Source organism: Petromyzon marinus, chromosome 72, assembly GCF_048934315.1.
Source record: "Petromyzon marinus isolate PM22_M1 ecotype Great Lakes invasive population chromosome 72, UKy_Petmar_22M1.pri1.0, whole genome shotgun sequence".
NCBI classification, from domain to species: domain Eukaryota; kingdom Metazoa; phylum Chordata; class Hyperoartia; order Petromyzontiformes; family Petromyzontidae; genus Petromyzon; species Petromyzon marinus.
Genome location: NC_133738.1, coordinates 2777129 through 2802635, shown reverse-complemented (window position 1 = coordinate 2802635; position 25507 = coordinate 2777129). Strand labels below are relative to the sequence as shown.

Below are 25507 nucleotides of genomic sequence, written 5' to 3'. Positions count from 1 at the left end.
AGTAGCAGCAGTGTTTATGTACTACACACACCACGCACAGACAAAGCTCCCCCAGGTAGCCTCTAGCAAGGCTGTAGGGGCAAGTGCTGTTAGTAGCGAGTAGCAGTAGCAGTGTCTATGTACTACATACACCACACACACAGACAAAGCTACCCCAGGTAGCCTCTAGCAGGGCTGTAGGGGCAAGTGCCGTTAGTAGCGAGTAGCAGCAGCTGTGTCTATGTACTACACACACCACACACAGACAAAGCTACCCCCAGGTAGCCTCTAGCAGGGCTGTAGGGGCAAGTGTTGTTAGTAGCGAGTAGCAGCAGCAGTGTCTATGTACTACACACACCACACACACAGACAAAGCTACCCCCAGGTAGCCTCTAGCAGGGCTGTAGGGGCAAGTGTTGTTAGTAGCGAGTAGCAGCAGCAGTGTCTATGTACTACACACACCACACACACAGACAAAGCTACCCCCAGGTAGCCTCTAGCAGGGCTGTAGGGGCAAGTGCTGTTAGTAGCGAGTAGTAGCAGCAGTGTCTATGTACTACACACACCACACACACAGACAAAGCTACCCTGGGTAGCCCCTAGCAGGGCTGTAGGGGCAAGTGCTGTTAGTAGCGAGTAGCAGTAGCAGTGTCTATGTACTACACACACCACACACACAGACAAAGCTCCCCCAGGTAGCCTCTAGCAGGGCTGCAGGGGCAAGTGCTGTTAGTAGCGAGTATCAGTAGCAGTGTCTATGTACTACACACACCACACACACAGACAAAGCTCCCCCAGGTAGCCTCTAGCAGGACTGCAGGGGCAAGTGCTGTTAGTAGCGAGTAGCAGCAGCAGTGTCTATGTACTACACACACCACGCACAGACAAAGCTCCCCCAGGTAGCCTCTAGCAGGGCTGCAGGGGCAAGTGCCGTTAGCTAGCGAGTAGCAGCAGCAGTGTCTATGTACTACACACAACACACACACAGACAAAGCTACCCCCAGGTAGCCTCTAGCAGGGCTGCAGGGGCAAGTGCCGTTAGTAGCGAGTAGCAGCAGCAGCAGCAGCGCCTGTTGAAGGCTACCGGCACTGCGGCTACACACACACAGAGCACCACCACCACCACCACCACGCCCGGCCGCCTTTGTCTCTCCCCCAGTGCTCGCGATGTTTACTGGACACCGCCGCCGCTAAGCCAGGCAACCCATTTGAGGCCCAGTCGACCTAGGCGAGGCCCAGGAGCGGTTCAGAGTCAACCGCTCGTGGCGGTGGCCCTGGGCGGGGATCGAACCCGGGTGGACGTCCGGGTTCGCGACATCCCAGTGCGCTAACTGCTGCGCCACCACTCCTCCGCTATGGAGACTAAAAGGGGCTCTAAGAAAAGCTGTCTCGGGTGTGGACCAATCAAATTCAAGGACAGTGCCAATATTATTATTATCAGAGTTGTCTCTTTTCGCTTGCATTTTGACTGAATAAAGGTGTCAGTGTTTTTTGTGCCAGTTAAAAGGGTAAAACCTATTTCTATATATCTTGTTACTGGCAAAGGAGGTCTCATAATGTAAATGCTCACCCCAAGCACCTCAATACTCTGATGGTGCGCTGTTTTTGAGTTGTACGCCTTTTGGCGTCTTCTGGTCCAACACCAGTGGAGACTAAAGGGGCTCTAAGAAAAGCTGTCTCGGGTGTGGACCAATCAAATTCAAGGACAGTGCCAATATTATTATCAGAGTTGTCTCTTTTTGTTTGTTTGCATTTTGACTGCTGGTGTTGTGGTTATTGCAAACATGATGCCTTGTATAAAGGTGTCAGTTTTTTGTGCCAGTTAAAAGGGGTAAAACCTATTACTATATCTTGTTACTGCCAAAGGAGGTCTCATAATGTAAATGCTCACCCCAAGCACCTCGATACTCTGATAGTGCGCTGTTTTTTGAGTTGTGTGACGCCTTTTGGCGTCTTCTGGTCCAACACCAGTGGAGACTAAAGGGCTCTAAGAAAAGCCGTCTCGGGTGTGGACCAATCAACTTCAAGGACAGTGCCAATATTATTATCAGAGTTGTCTCTTTTCGCTTGCATTTTGACTGAATAAAGGTGTCAGTGTTTTTTGTGCCAGTTAAAAGGGGTTAAACCTATTTCTATATATCTTGTTACTGGCAAAGGAGGTCTCATAATGTTAATGCTCACCCCGAGCAATTCAATACTCTGATGGTGCGCTGTTTTTTGAGTTGTGTGACGCCTTTTGGCGTCTTCTGGTTCAACACCAGTGGAGAGACTAAAGGGCTCTAAGAAAAGCTGTCTCGGGTGTGGACCAATCAAATTCAAGGACAGTGCCAATATTATTATTATCAGAGTTGTCTCTTTTTGTTTGTTTGCATTTTGACTGCTGGTGTTGTGGTTATTGCAGACATGATGCCTTGAATAAAGGTATCAGTTTTTTTTGGTGCCAGTTAAAAGGGGTAAAACCTATTTCTATATATCTTGTTACTGGCAAAGGAGGTCTCATAATGTAAATGCTCACCCCGAGCCCTCGATACTCTGATGGTGCGCTGTTTTTGAGTTGTACGCCTTTTGGCGTCTTCTGGTCCAACACCAGTGGAGAGACTAAAAGGGCTCTAAGAAAAGCCGTCTCTGGTGTGGACCAATCAAATTCAAGGACAGTGCATAATATTATTATCAGAGTTGTCTCTTTTTGTTTGAATTTTGACTGCTTGTGTTGTGGTTATTGCAGACACGATGCCTTGAATAAAGGTGTCAGTGTTTTTTGTGCCAGTTAAAAGGGGTAAAACCTATTCCTATATATCTTGTTACTGGCAAAGGAGGTCTCATAATGTAAATGCTCACCCCGAGCACCTCAATACTCTGATGGTGCGCTGTTTTTGAGTTGTACGCCTTTTGGCGTCTTCTGGTCCAACACCAGTGGAGACTAAAGGGCTCTAAGAAAAGCCGTCTCGGGTGTGGACCAATCAAATTCAAGGACAGTGCCAATATTATTATCAGAGTTGTCTCTTTTTGTTTGTTTGCATTTTGACTGCTTGTGTTGTGGTTATTGCAAACATGATGCCTTGAATAAAGGTGTCAGTTTTGGTGCCAGTCAAAAGGGTAAAACCCACTTCTATATATCTTGTTACTGGCAAAGGAGGTCTCATAAAGGAGTCGTGTTTACCGCATTAACCACAATACCTGCGGTCGAAATGCAAACACAAAACACACACACACCACGTGATAATATAAATATATACATGCGTGGCATTGTCCTTGAAGCCGATTGGTCCGCACCGAGGGGACGGCTTTCTTCTTGAGCCTCGACCCAATTGGTGCTCGACCAGATACACGCCAAAAGACGTCACACGGCTCAAAGACAATGCCGCTATCAAAGTAATGAGGGCTCGGGGTGAGCATCTACATCATCATCATTAGACCTCCTTTGTCAATACCAAAATGTAATAACAGGGTTTTTCCCCTTTTGTCTGGCAACAAAACTGAAACCCTCTTACACGAGGATTCACGTCTGCATTAACCACAATACCTGCAGTCAAAATACAAACAAAAAACACACTATGATAATCTATGTGGCATTGTCCTTGAAGCTGATTGGTCCACACCAAAGGGACGGCTTTCTTTTGAGCCTCGACCCAATTGGTGCTCGACCAGATACACGCCAAAAGGCGTCACACAGCTCAAAGACAATGCCGCTAGCAAAGTAATGAGGGCTCGGGGTGAGCATCTACATCATCATCATTAGACCTCCTTTGTCAGTACCAAAATGTAATAACAGGGTTTTTCCCCGTTTTTCTGGCAACAAAACTGAAACCTTTATACAAGGATTCATGTTTACTGCATTAACCACAATACCTGCAGTCAAAGTGCAAACAAAAAACCTACTATGATAATATATATGTGGCATTGTCCTTGAAGCCGATTGGTCCACACCAAGGGGACGGCTTTCTTCTTGAGCCTCGACCCAATTGGTGCTCGATCACGTGACGCCAAAAGGCGTCACACAGCTCAAAGACAATGCCGCTAGCAAAGTAATGAGGGCTCGGGGTGAGCATCTACATCATCATCATTAGACCTCCTTAGCCAATACCAAAATGTAATAATAACAGGGTTTTTCCCCTTTATTCTAACAACAAAACTGAAACCTTAATACAAGGATTCACGTCTGCATTAACCACAATACCTGCAGTCAAAATACAAACAAAAAACACATACTATGATAATATATGTGGCATTGTCCTTGAAGCTGATTGGTCCACACCAAAGGGACGGCTTTCTTTTGAGCCTCGACCCAATTGGCGCTCGACCGGACAACGCCGAGTCGACCCAGGGGGCCAAGGGCCCGGCCACCGGGTTCCTTACCTGTCCATCGCTCGGGGGCGGCCGGGAGACGGAGCCGGGATTCCAATTGCATTGAGAGTCGTCGCAGGGGAGCGGTCCAAAGGTGGAAACTCCGCCTCCGTGTCTCGCTCGCTCGCTCCCGGTCCCTCGCTCGCTCACTCGCTCCCGGTCTCTCCCGGTCTCTCCCGGTCTCTCCCTCGCTCACTCGCTCCCGGTCTCTCTCTCACTCGCTCACTCCCGGTCTCTCTCTCGCTCCCGGTCTCTCACTCACTCCCGGTCTCTCGCTTGCTCCCGTGTCTCTCGCTCACTCCCGGTCTCTCGCTCGCTCACTCCTGGTCTCTCTCTCGCTCACTCCTGGTCTCTCCCTCGCTCACTCCTGGTCTCTCCCTCGCTCCTGGTCTCTCGCTTGCTCCCGTGTCTCTCTCTCGCTCACTCCTGGTCTCTCGCTCGCTCCTGGTCTCTCTCTCGCTTGCTCCCGGTCTCTCTCTCGCTCACTCCTGGTCTCTCTCTCGCTTGCTCCCGGTCTCTCTCTCGCTCACTCCTGGTCTCTCTCTCGCTCACTCCTGGTCTCTCGCTCGCTCCTGGTCTCTCTCTCGCTCACTCCTGGTCTCTCTCTCGCTCACTCCTGGTCTCTCGCTCGCTCCTGGTCTCTCTCTCGCTTGCTCCCGGTCTCTCTCTCGCTCACTCCTGGTCTCTCTCTCGCTCACTCCTGGTCTCTCTCTCGCTCACTCCTGGTCTCTCACTCGCTCACTCCTGGTCTCTCCCTCGCTCGCTCCTGGTCTCTCTCTCGCTCACTCCTGGTCTCTCACTCGCTCACTCCTGGTCTCTCCCTCGCTCGCTCCTGGTCTCTCTCTCGCTCACTCCTGGTCTCTCCCTCGCTCGCTCCTGGTCTCTCTCTCGCTCACTCCTGGTCTCTCTCTCGCTCACTCCTGGTCTCTCCCTCGCTCCTGGTCTCTCCCTCACTCCCGTGTCTCTCCCTCGCTCACTCCCGGTCTCTTGCTCACTCCTGGTCTCTCGCTCCTGGTCTCTTGCTCACTCCTGGTCTCTCGCTCCCGGTCTCTCGCTCACTCCCGGTCTCTCGCTCGCTCACTCCCGGTCTCTCGCTCGCTCGCTCCTGGTCGCTCGCTCGCTCTGGTGTCTCTCACTCGCTCCCGGCCTCTCGCTCGCTCCCGGCCTCTCGCTCGCTCCCGGTCTCTCGCTCACTCCCGGTCTCTCCCTCGCTCGCTCCTGGTCCCTCGCTCGCTCGCTCCCAGTCTCTCGCTTGCTCCTGGTCTCCCTCTCACTCCCGGTCTCTCGCTTGCTCCTGGTCTCTCTCTCACTCCTGGTCTCTCGCTTGCTCCTGGTCTCTCTCTCACTCCTGGTCTCTCGCTCGCTCCTGGTCTCTCTCTCACTCCTGGTCTCTCGCTTGCTCCTGGTCTCTCTCTCACTCCCGGTCTCTCGCTTGCTCCTGGTCTCTCTCTCACTCCTGGTCTCTCGCTTGCTCCGTCTCTCGCTCACTCCCGGTCTCTCTCTCACTCCTGGTCTCTCGCTTGCTCCTGGTCTCTCTCTCACTCCCGGTCTCTCGCTTGCTCCTGGTCTCTCTCTCACTCCTGGTCTCTCGCTCGCTCCTGTTCTCTCGCTCGCTCCTGGTCTCTCGCTCGCTCCGGTGTCTCACTCACTCCCAGTCTCTCTCTCGCTCGCTCGCTCGCTCCCGGTCTCTTGCTCGCTCGCTCCCAGTCTCTCGCTCGCTCCCGGTCTCTCGCTCCTGGTCTCTCTCTCGCTCCCGGTCTCTCTCTCGCTCCCGGTCTCTCGCTCGCTCCCGATCTCTCTCTTGCTCCCGGTCTCTCTCTCGCCCCCGGTCTCGCCACTAGAGGCCGCTATGGGCGACAGACAGAGAGACACGGGGCGGCAGGGTTAACCACGGCAGGTGATGGCCGCCGCCGCGGAGACGACATCAACCGCGGAGACGACATCAACCGCGGAGACGACATCAACCGCGGAGACGACATCAACCGCGGAGACGACATCAACCGCGGAGACGACATCAACCGCGGAGACGACATCAACCGCGGAGACGACATCAACCGCGGAGACGACATCAACCGCGGAGACGACATCAACCGCGGAGACGACATCAACCGCGGAGACGACATCAACCGCGGAGACGACATCAACCGCGGAGACGACACGGTAACCCGCGCACCGTTGTTGAACGTCGTGGATTTACTCTCGCACACACACACCGGTGTGCTGTAGTACACTACACTATACACTACACTACTATACACTACAATACACTATACTATACACTACACTATACACTACAATACACTATACACTACACTATACACTACACTATACTATACACTACACTATACACTACACTATACTACTATACACTACACTATACACTACTATACACTATACACTACTATACACTACACTATACACTACAATACACTACACTATACACTACTATACACTATACTATACACTACACTATACACTACACTATACACTACTATACACTACACTACACTATACGCTACTATACACTACACTACTATACACTACACTACTATACACTACACTATACTATACACTACACTACTATACACTACACTACTATACACTACACTATACACTACACTACTATACACTACACTACAATACACTACACTATACACTACACTACTATACACTACACTATACGCTACTATACACTACACTACTATACACTACACTATATTACACTACACTACTATACCCTACTATACACTACACTATACATTACTATACACTATACTATACACTAATATACACTACACTACTATACACTATACTACTATACACTGCACTACACACTACACTACTATACACTACACTATACACTACACTACTATACACTATACTATACACTCCACTACTACACTACTATACACTACACTATATTACACTACACTATACACTACTATATTACACTATACATTACACTATACACTATACTACGATACACTACTATACACTACACTATACACTACTATATTCCACTATACATTACTATACATATACTATACACTACACAATACACTACATTTCTATACACTACACAATACACTACACTACGTATTAATGACTATTAATTTTTTATTACGTAACAACAATTAATATGAACAATTAACAATTAACATGAACAATTAACAACAATTAACATGAACAATTATGAATGATTCATTATCAAGTATTTACGTCCGTAATTATTTTTTCACGTGACAATTAGCGTTAATAATTGACATTACCAATAATTAATTTCGTGATCAACTATGAACATGATTATTACTCGTTCATAACGACCGTATTAATTTTCATCACGGATTAATAATTTGACGAATTTTTGACTATCACCCAAATGAACGTTAATGCAAACGGCAAATCACTTTGGCGAATTGTTTGCAATGGAATCTTAAGTAATAATAAATTTTTCGCGGTTCAAGGGAAACTAAGCGAGTTAAGTTGTCGATGGTGATTACTAAGTGTTAATTTAAACAGTGTTAACACACACTAACTTGTCCCTGGGTAGGAAGTGTGTTATTTCTTAATTGCTTATGCCTCAAAGAAAGTGGCGATTATTATTATTATTACCCAGGAACTTTGCTTTTGTGAGCAGGGCAGTGATATTTTGGCATTGAACCTCCTTGATTTAAAGATTTCGTGACTGCAGGCATTCATGTTCAAGGTTCTTTGGGTAAAGTCACCACCGCGTAGGTAGGGAAACAATAAAATAATAAAAATATAAAACAATAAAATTATTATTCTTGGTTCTTTGGGTAAAGTCACCACCACGTAGAAGGGAAACAATAAAATAATAAAAATATAAAACGATACAATTATTATAAAACAATAAAATTATTATTCTTGGTTCTTTGGGTAAAGTCACCACGTAGAAGGGAAACAATAAAATATAAATTACCTCAATGCTATCAATAAACATTGAGGTAATTTATATTTTAGTGTTTTATTGGTTCACTATATAGTATTCATTATATATTGTAGTGTATACCCAGTTACTGTGAATAGCTCAGATGTGTAGGCCTTGACTTCAACATAGCCATTTCTGCGACCAGTCACAAGCTAATCACTCAGCTATTTCAATGCTAAATTCTATGCTAATTCCTTTGTCAAGGGGTGCCTCTGTGGATGTGTATGCTTTAACTTTAACATAGCCATTTCTGTGACCAGTCACAAGCTAATCACTCAGCTATTTCAATGCTAAATTCTATGCTAATTCCTTTGTCAAGGGGTGCCTCTGTGGATGTGTATGCTTTGACTTTAACATAGCCATTTCTGTGACCAGTCACAAGCTAATAACTCAGCTATTTCAATGCTACATTCTATGCTAATTCCTTTGTCAAGGGGTGCCTCTGCGGATGTGTATGCTTTAACTTTAACATAGCCATTTCTGTGACCAGTCACAAGCTAATCACTCAGCTATTTCAATGCTAAATTCTATGCTAATTCCTTTGTCAAGGCGCTTTGTTTCTTCTCACACAGCTTAAAAGTCGCGATCTGAACGTGGCTCTTTCACTCCAGCGCTGTCCTACCAGACAGTCTCGTCCCTTCACCTGATGAAGGCCGCTTGTGTTGTGACCGAAACGTCGTGAGAATATTATTGTGTTAGTTTATTTTATCAATTTATTATTTTATTGTCATTCTACGTGACTTTACCGAAAGAACCAAAGAATAATAATTTTATTGTTTCTCTTCTAAGTGGTGGTGACTTTACCGAAAGAACCAAAGATGAATTTTATTGTTTTATTATTTTATTGTTTCCCTTCTAAGTGGTGGTGACTTTACCGAAAGAACCAAGAATAATAATTTTATTTTTATATTTTTATTATTTTATTGTTTCCCTTCTACATGGTGACTTTACCCAAAGAACCAAGAATAATAATTTTGTTTTATATTTTTATTATTTTATTGTTTCCCTTCTACGTGGTGGTGACTTTACCCAAAGAACCAAAGAAGAATTTTATTGTTTTATATTTTTATTATTTTATTGTTTCCCTTCTAAGTGGTGGTGACTTTACCCAAAAAACCAAGAATAATAATTTTATTGTTTTATATTTTTATTATTTATTGTTTCCCTTCCACGTGGTGGTGACTTTACCGAAAGAACCAAGAATAATAATTTTATAGTTTTATATTTTTATTATTTTATTGTTTCCCTTCTACGTGGTGGTGACTTTACCGGAAGAACCAAGAATAATAATTTTATTGTTTTATATTATTTTATTGTTTCCCTTCTACGTGGTGGTGACTTTACCGAAATAACCAATAATAATAATTGTATTGTTTTATATTTTTATTATTTTATTGTTTCCCTTCTACGTGGTGGTCACTTTACCCAAAGAACCAAGAATAATAATTTTATTGTTTTATATTTTTATTATTTTATTGTTTCCCTTCCACGTGCTGGTGACTTTACCGAAAGAATCAAGAATAATAATTTTATTGTTTTATATATATTATTATTTTATTATAAGAATAGGTTTTACCCTTTTAACTGGCACAAAAACTGACACCTTTATTCAAGGCATCGTGTTTGCAATAACCACAACACAAGCAGTCAAAATGCAAACAAAAAAGACAACTCTGATAATAATATTGGCACTGTCCTTGAATTTGATTGGTCCACACCCGAGACAGCTTTTCTTAGAGCCTAGTCTCCATTGGTGTTGGACCAGAAGACGCCAAAATTATTGTCCAATTATTGTACAATAATTGTACAATAATTGGACACTAATCATTGTACAATAATTAATTACAAGGACAATAATTGACAACAATGACAATTACTGTACAATGATCAGCAATAATAATGATTGTACAATAATTACAATGACAACTTTATTGTACAAATCTTGACTGTGTACAATTGTTATTATTGTACAATAATTACAATGACAACATTATTGTACAAATCTTGACTGTGTACAATTGTTGTTATTGTACAATAATTACAATGACAACTTTATTGTACAAATCTTGACCTGTACAATTGTTATTATTGTACAATAATTACAATGACAACTTTAATGTACAAATCTTGACTGTGTACAATTGTTATTATTGTACAATAATTACAATGACAACTTTATTGTACAAATCTTGACCTGTACAATTGTTATTATTGTACAATAATTACAATGACAACTTTATTGTACAAATCTTGAGTTGAACGATTGTTATTATTGTTCAATAATTACAATGACAACATTATTGTACAAATCTTGACCAGTACAATTGTTATTATTGTACAATAATTACAATGACAACATTGTACAAATCTTGACTGTGTACAATTGTTATTATTGTACAATAATTACAATGACAACTTTATTGTACAAACCTTGACCTGTACAATTGTTACTATTGTACAATAATTACAATGACAACTTTATTGTACAAATCTTGACTGTGTACAATTGTTATTATTGTACAATAATTACAATGACAACATTATTGTACAAATCTTGACTGTGTACAATTGTTACTATTGTACAATAATTACAATGACAACTTTATTGTACAAATCTTGACTGTGTACAATTGTTATTATTGTACAATAATTACAATGACAACTTTATTGTACAAATCTTGACTGTGTACAATTGTTATTATTGTACAATAATTACAATGACAACTTTATTGTACAAATCTTGACCTGTACAATTGTTATTATTGTACAATAATTACAATGACAACTTGATTGTACAAATCTTGACCTGTACAATTGTTATTATTGTACAATAATTACAATAACAACTTTATTGTACAAATCTTGATTGTGTACAATTGTTACTATTGTACAATAATTACAATGACAACTTTATTGTACAAATCTTGACCTGTACAATTGTTATTATAGTACAATAATTACAATGACAACATTATTGTACAAATCTTGACCTGTACGATTGTTATTATTAATAATGATTGCACAATAAGTACAATAATAATTATTGTATTCATTGTACAATAATAACTATTGTACAATTATTGTACAATAATTATTGTATTTATTTGTACAATTATTGTATTTAGTGTACAATACGTACAATAATTATCGTACAACAATTATAATTGTACAATGATAATAAATGTACAATACTAATTCTAATTATCATAATTGTACAATAATAATTATAATTGTACAATAATATTTACTATAATTGTACAACGGTAACGAGGATGTCTGTGAACGCGATAATATTCAATATAAAACAACCACCTTAATGACAATGAGCAACACTTGAAGCTTATTCATTAACATTTTAAAACCGCCACCACCAAATAGGCTGAAGGCGCGAAACGTCGAAACGTCAACGCGGCCCCCCTCAGCAAACGGACATCACGGGAGATGAGACGCCGAGATAGAACGGGAGATGGGGGGGTGGGGTAAGACGTTCGAAAAGAACTGTTTTGGGGCGTTTAAAAATAAAACAAAAATAACAACATCGACAGCAAGCGACGAGGACAAACAATAAACTCGTTACCGAAGTTTCCTTGTCGAAATAAAAAATGTTTGTGTCGCAACAATCGTCAGCAGACAGCCGCGATTATAACGCCACCATCGCCCCCAAGCCACCAACCGTTATGAGGCCGAGGCGCACACAAAAACCGCCCCGACAGTTCCGCTTCGTGCGTGGTGACGTCATCGCGCAACGCGCGCGCGGTGACGTCGACGCGCAAGGGCGTGCGTGGTGACGTCAGCACGCGCGCGTAGCGTAAGTCTCCCACCCCCCCCCGCATGTAAACGGGTAGATCGCAGGGGATGCGAGTTGGCGTGGTGACGTCGCAGCGAAACGCGCGCCGCGCGGTGACGTCGACGCGCAAGGGCGTGCGTGGTGACGTCACCACGCGCGTGGAGCGTAAGTCCCACTCCCCCCCCCCCGCATGTAAACGGGTAGATCGCGGGGGACGCGAGTTGGCGCGGTGACGTCAACGCGCAAAGCGTGCGTGGTGACGTCACCACGCGCGAGTAGCCCCCCACCGCAAGTAAACGGATCGATCGCGGGGGACGCGCCGCGTCGTGCGCGGTGACGTCGCAGCGCAACGGACGCGCGGTGACGTCAACGCGCATGCCGTGCGTGGTGACGTCACCAAGCGCGCGTAGCCCCCGCACGTAACTCGGTCGCTGGGAGCGGAAGAGATCGGCGGGGCAAGGGGGGAGGGGCGAGGAAATTCGTTGGCGTGATGACGTCACCTCGGCCATGATGAGAGGCGAACGATGCTGCGGTGACGGCACCACGCACGAACGTGGGAAATCCCCGCGCACGTCGGGGGTGACGTCATCGCGTCGTCGCAAGCGCCTGCGCGGTGAAATCGGAGGGGGGAAAGGGGGGGGGTTACCTGGTGTGACGTCACGGCGCGTACCTTACCGAGTGACGTCATTGCCAACGGGAACTCCTTGAGTTGTGCGTCACTAGAGATGGTGAATCTCAATGGGGTGGTGGTGGGTCACCAATGGTTAAATAAAGGATGTGAGTCACTAGAGATGGTGAATCTCAATGCGGGTGGTGGTGGGTCACCAATGGTTAAATAAAGGATGTGAGTCTCTAGAGATGGTGAATCTCAATGGGGTGGTGGTGGTGGGTCACCAATGGTTAAATAAAGGATGTGAGTCACTAGAGATGGTGAATCTCAATGGTGGTGGTGGGTCACCAATGGTTAAATAAAGGATGTGAGTCACTAGAGATGGTGAATCTCAATGGGTGTGGTGGTGGTGGGTCACCAATGGTTAAATAAAGGATGTGAGTCTCTAGAGATGGTGAATCTCAATGGGGTGGTGGTGGTGGGTCACCAATGGTTAAATAAAGGATGTGAGTCACTAGAGATGGTGAATCTCAATGGTGGTGGTGGGTCACCAATGGTTAAATAAAGGATGTGAGTCACTAGAGATGGTGAATCTCAATGGGGGTGGTGGTGGGTCACCAATGGTTAAATAAACGATGTGAGTCTCTAGAGATGGTGAATCTCAATGGGGTGGTGGTGGTGGGTCACCAATGGTTAAATAAAGGATGTGAGTCACTAGAGATGGTGAATCTCAATGGTGGTGGTGGGTCACCAATGGTTAAATAAAGGATGTGAGTCACTAGAGATGGTGAATCTCAATGGGTGTGGTGGTGGTGGGTCACCAATGGTTAAATAAAGGATGTGAGTCACTAGAGATGGTGAATCTCAATGGTGGTGGTGGGTCACCAATGGTTAAATAAAGGATGTGAGTCACTAGAGATGGTGAATCTCAATGGGGGTGGTGGTGGTGGTGGGTCACCAATGGTTAAATAAAGGATGTGAGTCACTAGAGATGGTGAATCTCAATGGTGGTGGTGGGTCACCAATGGTTAAATAAAGGATGTGAGTCACTAGAGATGGTGAATCTCAATGGTGGTGTTGGTGGTGGGTCACCAATGGTTAAATAAAGGATGTGAGTCTCTAGACATGGTGAATCTCAATGGTGGTGTTGGTGGTGGGTCACCAATGGTTAAATAAAGGATGTGAGTCACTAGAGATGGTGAATCTCAATGGTGGTGGTAGTGGTGGGTCACCAATGGTTAAATAAAGGATGTGCGTCACTAGAGATGGTGAATCTCAATGGGGGTGGTGGGTCACCAATGGTTAAATAAAGGATGTGAGTCTCTAGAGATGGTGAATGTCAATGGGGGTGTTGGTGGGTCACCAATGGTTAAATAAAGGATGTGAGTCACTAGAGATGGTGAATCTCAATGGTGGTGGTGGGTCACCAATGGTTAAATAAAGGATGTGAGTCTCTAGAGATGGTGAATCTCAATGGGGGTGGTGGTGGGTCACCAATGGTTAAATAAAGGATGTGAGTCACCAGAGATGGTGAATCTGAATGGTGGTGGTGAGTCACCAATGGTTAAATAAAGGTTGTGAGTCACTAGTGATGGTGAATCTCAATGGGGGTGGTGGTGGGTCACCAATGGTTAAATAAAGGACGTGAGACACTAGAGATGGTGAATCTCAATAGGGGTGGTGGTGGTGGGTCACCAATGGTTAAATAAAGGATGTGAGTCACTAGAGATGGTGAATCTCAATGGGGTGGTGGTGGGTCACCAATGGTTAAATAAAGGATGTGAGTCACTAGAGATGGTGAATCTCAATGGGTGTGGTGGTGGTGGTGGGTCACCAATAGTTAAATAAGGGATGTAAGTCACTAGAGATGGTGAATCTCAATGGAGGTGGTGGGTCACCAATGGTTAAATAAAGGATGTGAGTCACTACAGATGGTGAATGTCAATGGGGTGGTGGTGGGTCACCAATGGTTAAATAAAGGATGTGAGTCACTAGAGATGGTGAATCTCAATGGTGGTGGTGGGTCACCAATGGATAAATAAAGGATGTGAGTCACTAGAGATGGTGAATCTCAATGGTGGTGGTGGTGGGTCACCAATGGTTAAATAAAGGATGTGAGTCACTAGAGATGGTGAATCTCAATGGTGGTGGTGGTGGGTCACCAATGGTTAAATAAAGGATGTGAGTCACTAGAGATGGTGAATCTCAATGGGGGTGGTGGGTCACCAATGGTTAAATAAAGGATGTGAGTCACTAGAGATGGTGAATCTCAATGGTGGTGGTGGTGGGTCACCAATGGTTAAATAAAGGATGTGAGTCACTAGAGATGGTGAATCTCAATGGGGTGGTGGTGGTGGGTCACCAATGGTTAAATAAAGGATGTGAGTCACTAGAGATGGTGAATCTCAATGGGTGTGGTGGTGGTGGTGGGTCACCAATAGTTAAATAAGGGATGTAAGTCACTAGAGATGGTGAATCTCAATGGAGGTGGTGGGTCACCAATGGTTAAATAAAGGATGTGAGTCACTAGAGATGGTGAATCTCAATGGGTGTGGTGGTGGTGGTGGGTCACCAATAGTTAAATAAGGGATGTAAGTCACTAGAGATGGTGAATCTCAATGGAGGTGGTGGGTCACCAATGGTTAAATAAAGGATGTGAGTCACTACAGATGGTGAATGTCAATGGGGTGGTGGTGGGTCACCAATGGTTAAATAAAGGATGTGAGTCACTAGAGATGGTGAATCTCAATGGTGGTGGTGGGTCACCAATGGATAAATAAAGGATGTGAGTCACTAGAGATGGTGAATCTCAATGGTGGTGGTGGTGGGTCACCAATGGTTAAATAAAGGATGTGAGTCACTAGAGATGGTGAATCTCAATGGTGGTGGTTGTGGGTCACCAATGGTTAAATAAAGGATGTGAGTCACTAGAGATGGTGAATCTCAATGGGGGTGGTGGGTCACCAATGGTTAAATAAAGGATGTGAGTCACTAGAGATGGTGAATCTCAATGGTGGTGGTGGTGGGTCACCAATGGTTAAATAAAGGATGTGAGTCACTAGAGATGGTGAATCTCAATGGGGTGGTGGTGGTGGGTCACCAATGGTTAAATAAAGGATGTGAGTCACTAGAGATGGTGAATCTCAATGGGTGTGGTGGTGGTGGTGGGTCACCAATAGTTTAATAAGGGATGTAAGTCACTAGAGATGGTGAATCTCAATGGAGGTGGTGGGTCACCAATGGTTAAATAAAGGATGTGAGTCACTACAGATGGTGAATGTCAATGGGGTGGTGGTGGGTCACCAATGGTTAAATAAAGGATGTGAGTCACTAGAGATGGTGAATCTCAATGGTGGTGGTGGGTCACCAATGGATAAATAAAGGATGTGAGTCACTAGAGATGGTGAATCTCAATGGTGGTGGTGGGTCACCAATGGTTAAATAAAGGATGTGAGTCACTAGAGATGGTGAATCTCAATGGTGGTGGTGGTGGGTCACCAATGGTTAAATAAAGGATGTGAGTCACTAGAGATGGTGAATCTCAATGGGGTGGTGGTGGTGGGTCACCAATGGTTAAATAAAGGATGTGAGTCACTAGAGATGGTGAATCTCAATGGTGGTGGTGGTGGGTCACCAATGGTTAAATAAAGGATGTGAGTCACTAGAGATGGTGAATCTCAATGTGGGTGGTGGTGGTGGGTCACCAATGGTTAAATAAAGGATGTGAGTCTCTAGAGATGGTGAATCTCAATGTGGGTGGTGGTGGTGGGTCACCAATGGTTAAATAAAGGATGTGAGTCTCTAGAGATGGTGCATCTCAATTGGGGTGGTGGTGGGTCACCAATGGTTAAATAAAGGATGTGAGTCACCAGAGATGGTGAATCTGAATGGTGGTGGTGGTGGGTCACCAATGGTTAAATAAAGGATGTGAGTCACTAGAGATGGTGAATGTCCATGGGGGTGGTGGTGGGGGGTTACCAATGGTTAAATAAAGGATGTGAGTCACTAGAGATGGTCAATCTCAATGGGGGTGGTGGTGGTGGTGAGTCACCAATGGTTAAATAAAGGATGTGAGTCTCTAGAGATGGTCAATCTCAATGGGGGTGGCGATGGGTCACCAATGGTTAAATAAAGAATTTGAGTCACTAGTGATGGTGAATGTCAATGGGGGTGGTGGTGGGTTACCAATGGTTAAATAAAGGATGTGAGTCACTAGAGATGGTGAATCTCAATGGTGGTGGTGGGTCACCAATGGTTAAATAAAGGATGTGAGACACTAGAGATGGTGAATCTCAATGGGTGTGGTGGTGGTGGTGGGTCACCAATAGTTTAATAAGGGATGTAAGTCACTAGAGATGGTGAATCTCAATGGAGGTGGTGGGTCACCAATGGTTAAATAAAGGATGTGAGTCACTACAGATGGTGAATGTCAATGGGGTGGTGGTGGGTCACCAATGGTTAAATAAAGGATGTGAGTCACTAGAGATGGTGAATCTCAATGGTGGTGGTGGGTCACCAATGGATAAATAAAGGATGTGAGTCACTAGAGATGGTGAATCTCAATGGTGGTGGTGGGTCACCAATGGTTAAATAAAGGATGTGAGTCACTAGAGATGGTGAATCTCAATGGTGGTGGTGGTGGGTCACCAATGGTTAAATAAAGGATGTGAGTCACTAGAGATGGTGAATCTCAATGGGGTGGTGGTGGTGGGTCACCAATGGTTAAATAAAGGATGTGAGTCACTAGAGATGGTGAATCTCAATGGTGGTGGTGGTGGGTCACCAATGGTTAAATAAAGGATGTGAGTCACTAGAGATGGTGAATCTCAATGTGGGTGGTGGTGGTGGGTCACCAATGGTTAAATAAAGGATGTGAGTCTCTAGAGATGGTGAATCTCAATGTGGGTGGTGGTGGTGGGTCACCAATGGTTAAATAAAGGATGTGAGTCTCTAGAGATGGTGCATCTCAATTGGGGTGGTGGTGGGTCACCAATGGTTAAATAAAGGATGTGAGTCACCAGAGATGGTGAATCTGAATGGTGGTGGTGGTGGGTCACCAATGGTTAAATAAAGGATGTGAGTCACTAGAGATGGTGAATGTCCATGGGGGTGGTGGTGGGGGGTTACCAATGGTTAAATAAAGGATGTGAGTCACTAGAGATGGTCAATCTCAATGGGGGTGGTGGTGGTGGTGAGTCACCAATGGTTAAATAAAGGATGTGAGTCTCTAGAGATGGTCAATCTCAATGGGGGTGGCGATGGGTCACCAATGGTTAAATAAAGAATTTGAGTCACTAGTGATGGTGAATGTCAATGGGGGTGGTGGTGGGTTACCAATGGTTAAATAAAGGATGTGAGTCACTAGAGATGGTGAATCTCAATGGTGGTGGTGGGTCACCAATGGTTAAATAAAGGATGTGAGACACTAGAGATGGTGAATCTCAATAGGGGTGGTGGTGGTGGGTCACCAATGGTTAAATAAAGGATGTGAGTCACTAGAGATGGTGAATCTCAATGGTGGTGGTGGTGGGTCACCAATGGTTAAATAAAGGATGTGAGTAACTAGAGATGGTGAATCTCAATGGTGGTGGTGGTGGGTCACCCATGGTTAAATAAAGGATGTGAGTCACTAGAGATGGTGAATCTCAATGGGGGTGGTGGGTCACCAATGGTTAAATAAAGGATGTGAGTCACTAGAGATGGTGAATCTCAATGTGGGTGGTGGTGGTGGGTCACCAATGGTTAAATAAAGGATGTGAGTCTCTAGAGATGGTGCATCTCAATTGGGGTGGTGGTGGGTCACCAATGGTTAAATAAAGGATGTGAGTCACCAGAGATGGTGAATCTGAATGGTGGTGGTGGTGGGTCACCAATGGTTAAATAAAGGATGTGAGCCACTAGAGATGGTGAATGTCAATGGGGGTGGTGGTGGGGGGTTACCAATGGTTAAATAAAGGATGTGAGTCACTAGAGATGGTCAATCTCAATGGGGGTGGTGGTGGTGAGTCACCAATGGTTAAATAAAGGATGTGAGTCTCTAGAGATGGTCAATCTCAATGGGGGTGGCGATGGGTCACCAATGGTTAAATAAAGAATTTGAGTCACTAGTGATGGTGAATGTCAATGGGGGTGGTGGTGGGTTACCAATGGTTAAATAAAGGATGTGAGTCACTAGAGATGGTGAATCTCAATGGTGGTGGTGGGTCACCAATGGTTAAATAAAGAATGTGAGTCACTAGAGATGGTGAATCTCAATAGGGGTGTTGGTGGTGGGTCACCAATGGTTAAATAAAGGATGTGAGTCACTAGAGATGGTGAATCTCAATGGGGTGGTGGTGGTGGGTCACCAATGGTTAAATAAAGGATGTGAGTCTCTAGAGATGGTGAATCTCAATGGTGGTGGTGGGTCACCAATGGTTAAATAAAGGATGTGAATCACTAGAGATGGTGAATCTGAATGGTGGTGGTGAGTCACCAATGGTTAAATAAAGGATGTGAGTCACTAGTGATGGTGAATCTCAATGGGGGTAGTGGTGGGTCACCAATGGTTAAATAAAGGATGAGTTACTGGAGATGGTGAAACTCAATGGGGGTGGTGGTGGGTCACCAATGGTTAAATAAAGGATGTGACTCTCTAGAGATCCTGAATCTCAATGGGTGTGGTGGTGTTGGGTCACCAATGGTTAAATAAAGGATGTGAGTCTAGAGATGAGGAATCTCAATGGGGGTGTTGGTGGTGGGTCACCAATGGTTGAATAAAGGATGTGAGTCACTAGAGATGGTGAATCTCAATGGGTGTGGTGGTGGTGGTGGGTCACCAATAGTTAAATAAAGGATGTGAGTCACTAGAGATGGTGAATCTCAATGGAGGTGGTGGGTCACCAATGGTTAAATAAAGGATGTGAGTCACTACAGATGGTGAATGTCAATGGGGTGGTGGTGGTGGGTCACCAATGGTTAAATAAAGGATGTGAGTCACTAGAGATGGTGAATCTCAATGGTGGTGGTGTGTCACCAATGGTTAAATAAAGGATGTGAGTCACTAGAGATGGTGAATCTCAATGGGGGTGGTGGGTCACCAATGGTTAAATAAAGGATTTGAGTCACTAGAGATGGTGAATCTCAATGGTGGTGGTGGGTCACCAATGGTTAAATAAAGGATGTGAGTCACTAGAGATGGTGAATCTCAATGGAGTGGTGGTGGTGGGTCACCAATGGTTAAATAAAGGATGTGAGTCTCTAGAGATGGTGAATCTCAATGGTGGTGGTGGTGGGTCACCAATGGTTAAATAAAGGATGTGAGTCACTAGAGATGGTGAATCTGAATGGTGGTGGTGAGTCACCAATGGTTAAATAAAGGATGTGAGTCACTAGTGATGGTGAATCTCAATGGGGGTAGTGGTGGGTCACCAATGGTTAAATAAGGGATGAGTTACTGGAGATGGTGAAACTCAATGGGGGTGGTGGTGGGTCACCAATGATTAAATAAAGGATGTGACTCTCTAGAGATCCTGAATCTCAATGGGTGTGGTGGTGTTGGGTCACCAATGGTTAAATAAAGGATGTGAGTCTAGAGATGAGGAATCTCAATGGGGGTGTTGGTGGTGGGTCACCAATGGTTGAATAAAGGATGTGAGTCACTAGAGATGGTGAATCTCAATGGGTGTGGTGGTGGGTCACCAATAGTTAAATAAAGGATGTGAGTCACTAGAGATGGTGAATCTCAATGGAGGTGGTGGGTCACCAATGGTTAAATAAAGGATGTGAGTCACTACAGATGGTGAATGTCAATGGGGTGGTGGTGGTGGGTCACCAATGGTTAAATAAAGGATGTGAGTCACTAGAGATGGTGAATCTCAATGGTGGTGGTGTGTCACCAATGGTTAAATAAAGGATGTGAGTCACTAGAGATGGTGAATCTCAATGGGGGTGGTGGGTCACCAATGGTTAAATAAAGGATTTGAGTCACTAGAGATGGTGAATCTCAATGGTGGTGGTGGTGGGTCACCAATGGTTAAATAAAGGATGTGAGTCACTAGAGATGGTGAATCTCAATGGTGGTGGTGGGTCACCAATGGTTAAATAAAGGATGTGAGTCACTAAAGATGGTGAATCTCAATGTGGGTGGTGGGTCACCAATGGTTAAATAAAGGATGTCAGTCACTAGAGATGGTGAATGTCAATGTTGGTGGGTCACCAATGGTTAAATAAAGGATGTGAGTCACTAGGGATGGTGAATCTCAATGGGGTGGTGGTGGTGGGTCACCAATGGTTAAATAAAGGATGTTAGTCACTAGTGATGGTGAATCTCAATGGTGGTGGTGGTGGGTCACCAATGGTTAAATAAAGGATGTGAGTCACTAGAGATGGTGAATCTCAATGGTGGTGGTGGGTCACCAATGGTTAAATAAAGGATGTGAGTCACTAGAGATGATGAATCTCAATGGTGGTGGTGGGTCACCAATGGTTAAATAAAGGATGTGAGTCACTAGAGATGATGAATCTCAATGGTGGTGGTGGGTCACCAATGGTTAAATAAAGGATGTGAGTCACTAGAGATGGTGAATCCCCATGTGGGTGGTGGGTCACCAGTGGTTAAATAAAGGATGTGAGTCACTAGAGATGGTGAATCTCAATGGTTGTGATGGGTCTCTAATGGTTAAATAAAGGATGTAAGTCACTAGAGATGGTGAATCTCAATGGGGGTAGTGGTGGTGGTGGGTCACCAATGGTTAAATAAAGGATTTGAGTCACTAGAGATGGTGAATCTCAATGGGGGTGGTGGTGGGTCACCAATGGTTAAATAAAGGATGTTAGTCACTAGTGATGGTGAATCTCAATGGTGGTGGTGGGTCACCAATGGTTAAATAAAGGATGTGAGTCTCTAGAGATGGTGAATCTCAATGGGGTGGTGGTGGGTCACCAATGGTCAAATAAAGGATGTGAGTCACTAGAGATGGTGAATCTCAATGGTGGTGGTGGGTCACCAATGGTTAAATAAAGGATGTGAGTCACTAGAGATGGTGAATCTCAATGGGGGTGGTGGTGGGTCACCAATGGTTAAATAAAGGAGGTGAGTCACTAGAGATGGTGAATCTCAATGGGGGTGGTGGTGGTGGGTCACCAATGGTTAAATAAAGGATGTGAGTCACTAGAGATGGTGAATCTCAATGGTGGTGGTGGGTCACCAATGGTTAAATAAAGGATGTGAGTCACTAGAGATGGTGAATCTCAATGAGGGTGGTGGTGGTGGGTCACCAATGGTTAAATAAAGGATGTGAGTCACTAGAGATGGTGAATCTCAATGGCGGTAGTGGTGGTGGTGGGTCACCAATGGTTAAATAAAGGATGTGAGTCTCTAGAGATGGTGAATCTCAATGGGGGTGGTGATGGGTCACCAATGGTTAAATAAAGGATGTGAGTCACTAGAGATGGTGAATCTCAATGGGGGTGGTGGTGGGTCACCAATGGTTAAATAAAGGATGTGGGTCACTAGAGATGGTGAATCTCAATGGTGGTGGTGGGTCACCAATGGTTAAATAAAGGATGTGAGTCACTAGACATGCTAAATCTCAATGGGGGTGGTGGTGGGTCACCAATGGTTAAATAAAGGATGTGAGTCTCTAGAGATGGTGAATCTCAATGGGGGTGGTGGTGGGTCACCAATGGTTAAATAAAGGATGTGAGTCTCTAGAGATGGTGAATCTCAATGGGGGTGGTGGTGGTGGGTCACCAATGGTTAAATAAAGGATGTGAGTCTCTAGAGATGGTGAATCTCAATGGGGTAGTGGTGGTGGTGGGTCACCATTCGTTAAATAAAGGATGTGAGTCTCTAGAGATGGTGAATCTCAATGGGGGTGGTGGTGGTGGGTCACCAATGGTTAAATAAAGGATGTGAGTCTCTAGAGATGGTGAATCTCAATGGGGGTGGTGGTGGGTTACCAATGGTTAAATAAAGGATGTGAGTCACTAGAGATGGTGAATCTCAATGGGGGTGGTGGTGGGTCACCAATGGTTAAATACAGGATGTGAGTCACTAGGGATGGTGAATCTCAATGGGTGGTGGTGGTGGGTCACCAATGGTTAAATAAAGGATGTGAGTCTCTAGAGATGGTGAATCTCAATGGGGGTGGTGGTGGGTCACCAATGGTTAAATAAAGGATGTGATTCAGTAGGGATGGTGAATCTCAATGGGGGTGGTGGGTCACCAATGGTTAAATAAAGGATGTGAGTCACTAGAGATGGTGAATCTCAATGCGGGTGGTGGTGGGTCACCAATGGTTAAATAAAGGATGTGAGTCACTAGAGATGGTGAATCTCAATGGTGGTGGTGGTGGAGGGTCACCAATGGTTGAATAAAAGATGTGAGTCACTAGAGATGGTGAATCTCAATGGGGGTGGTGGTGGGTCACCAATGGTTAAATAAAGGATGTGAGTCTCTCGAGATGGTGACTCTCAATGGTGGTGGTGGGTCACCAATGGTTAATTAAAGGATGTGAGTCACTAGAGATGGTGAATCTCAATGGTGGTGGTGGATCTCTAATGGTTAAATAAAGGATGTGAGTCACTAGGGATGGTGAATCTCAATGGGGGTAGTGGTGGTGGTGGGTCACCAATGGTTAAATAAATGATGTGAGTCTCTAGAGATGGTGAATCTCAATGGTGGTGTTGGTGGTGGGTCACCAATGGTTAAATAAAGGATGTGAGTCACTAGAGATGGTGAATCTCAAAGGGGGTGGTGGTGGTGGGTCACCAATGGTTAAATAAAGGATGTGAGTCACTAGAGATGGTGAATCTCAATGGTGGTGGTGGGTCACCAATGGTTAAATAAAGGATGTGAGTCTCTAGAGATGGTGAATCTCAATGGTGGTGGTGGGTCACCAATGGTTAAATAAAGGATGTGAGTCACTAGAGATGGTGAATCTCAATGGGGGTGGTGGTGGTGGGTCACCAATGGTTAAATAAAGGATGTGAGTCACTAGAGATGGTGAATCTCAATGGTGGTGGTGGTGGGTCACCAATGGTTAAATAAAGGATGTGAGTCTCTAGAGATGGTGAATCTCAATGGTGGTGGTGGTGGGTCACGAATGGTTAAATAAAGGATGTGAGTCTCTAGAGATGGTGAATCTCAATGGGGGTGGTGGTGGTGGTGGGTCACCAATGGTTAAATAAAGGATGTGAGTCTCTAGAGATGGTGAATCTCAATGGTGGTGGGTCACCAATGGTTAAATAAAGGATGTGAGTCACTAGAGATGGTCATTCTCAATGGGGGAAGTGGTGGTGGGTCACCAATGGTTAAATAAAGGATGTGAGTCACTAGATATGGTGAATCTCAATGGGGGTGGTGGTGGGTCTCTAATGGTTAAATAAAGGATGTGAGTCACTAGAGATGGTGAATCTCAATGGGTGTGGTGGTGGTGGTGGTGGGTTACCAATGGTTAAATAAAGGATGTGAGTCACTAGAGATGGTGAATCTCAATGGGTGTGGTGGTGGTGGGTCACCAATAGTTAAATAAAGGATGTGAGTCACTAGAGATGGTGAATCTCAATGGGGGTAGTGGTGGTGCTGGGTCACCAATGGTTAAATAAAGGATGTGAGTCACTAGAGATGGTGAATCTCAATGGTGGTGGGTCACCAATGGTTAAATAAAGGATGTGAGTCACTAGAGATGGTGAATCTCAATGGGGGTAGTGGTGGTGGTGGTGGGTCACCAATGGTTAAATAAAAGATGGTATTAATTAGAAAACTTTAATTTTATTTTCCACGTTTTTGTTCGTCGCGGGCTCGTTCGTGCCACGGGGTAATTTTGGAACCAATTTCGACCCCCCCAACGATCCAGGCCGCTTCGTTATTAACTCATCAACCCATTAGCGTGGCCCATTTTAACTCATTAACCAATTAGCCATCGCTTCCTTAACACTCAACCCCAGCTTTAATCAAGGCAAGCCGGGGTGCATGGCCGAATTGACATGCACCGCATCAGCTCCACCTCCTCCTGGCCCCGCCCCCCACGGCGTTGAGCGGTGGGGGTGGGTGGGCGGGGGTCGCCTCGCGCCAGCGGGTGGAACGGCTGCCAAAGGAGAATGCACCGATTAAAAAAGACACGGTACAAAGTTACCCCAGGTAGCCTCTTGCAGGGCTGTTGGGGCAAGTGCTGTCAGCTAGCAAGTAGCAGCAGCGGTGTCTATGTACTACACACACCACACACAGACAAAGCTCCCCCAGGTAGCCTCTAGCAGGGCTGTAGGGGCAAGTGCTGTTAGTAGCGAGTAGCAGCAGCAGTGTCTATGTACTACACACACCACACACACAGACAAAGCTCCCCCAGGTAGCCTCTAGCAGGGCTGTTGGGGCAAGTACTGTTAGTAGTAGCGAGTAGCAGCAGCAGTGTCTATGTAGTACACACACCACACACAGACAAAGCTCCCCCAGGTAGCCTCTAGCAGGGCTGTAGGGGCAAGTGCTCTTAGTAGCGAGTAGCAGCAGCAGTGTCTATGTACTACACACACCACACACAGACAAAGCTACCCCAGGTAGCCTCTAGCAGGGCTGTAGGGGCAAGTGCTGTTAGTAGCGAGTAGCACACACATTGACTTACACACACATAATATGGACTCACACACACAGACATCCACTTTAGTTGCACACACATGGAGTTACACACACAAATAGACTTATACACACACATCGACCCACACATATGGACCCACACACATGGACCCACACACATGGACTTACACACACACAAAGATAAAGATCCCCCATATAGCCTTAACAGACTGTAGGGGCAAGTGCTGTTAGCGAGCACCTATGAAGGCCGGAACGGTACACGAGCGG

General features: G+C 45.0%; 1 protein-coding gene across 1 annotated transcript in view; it reads right to left on the bottom strand.

Moving 5' to 3' along the window:
- The window catches only part of LOC142906943 (DENN domain-containing protein 1B-like), a 66265-nt gene extending 54215 nt beyond the window's left edge, over positions 1 to 12050 (bottom strand). The window contains exons 1-2 of the mRNA XM_076055744.1: positions 11850 to 12050; positions 4336 to 6170 (exon numbers count right to left, since the gene is read on the bottom strand). Coding sequence (XP_075911859.1) covers positions 4336 to 4343 — 8 coding nt within the window. The 5' untranslated portion in view covers positions 4344 to 6170; positions 11850 to 12050. The remainder of the gene's footprint in view (positions 1 to 4335; positions 6171 to 11849) is intronic.
- Between the last annotated feature and the right edge of the window lie 13457 nt (positions 12051 to 25507).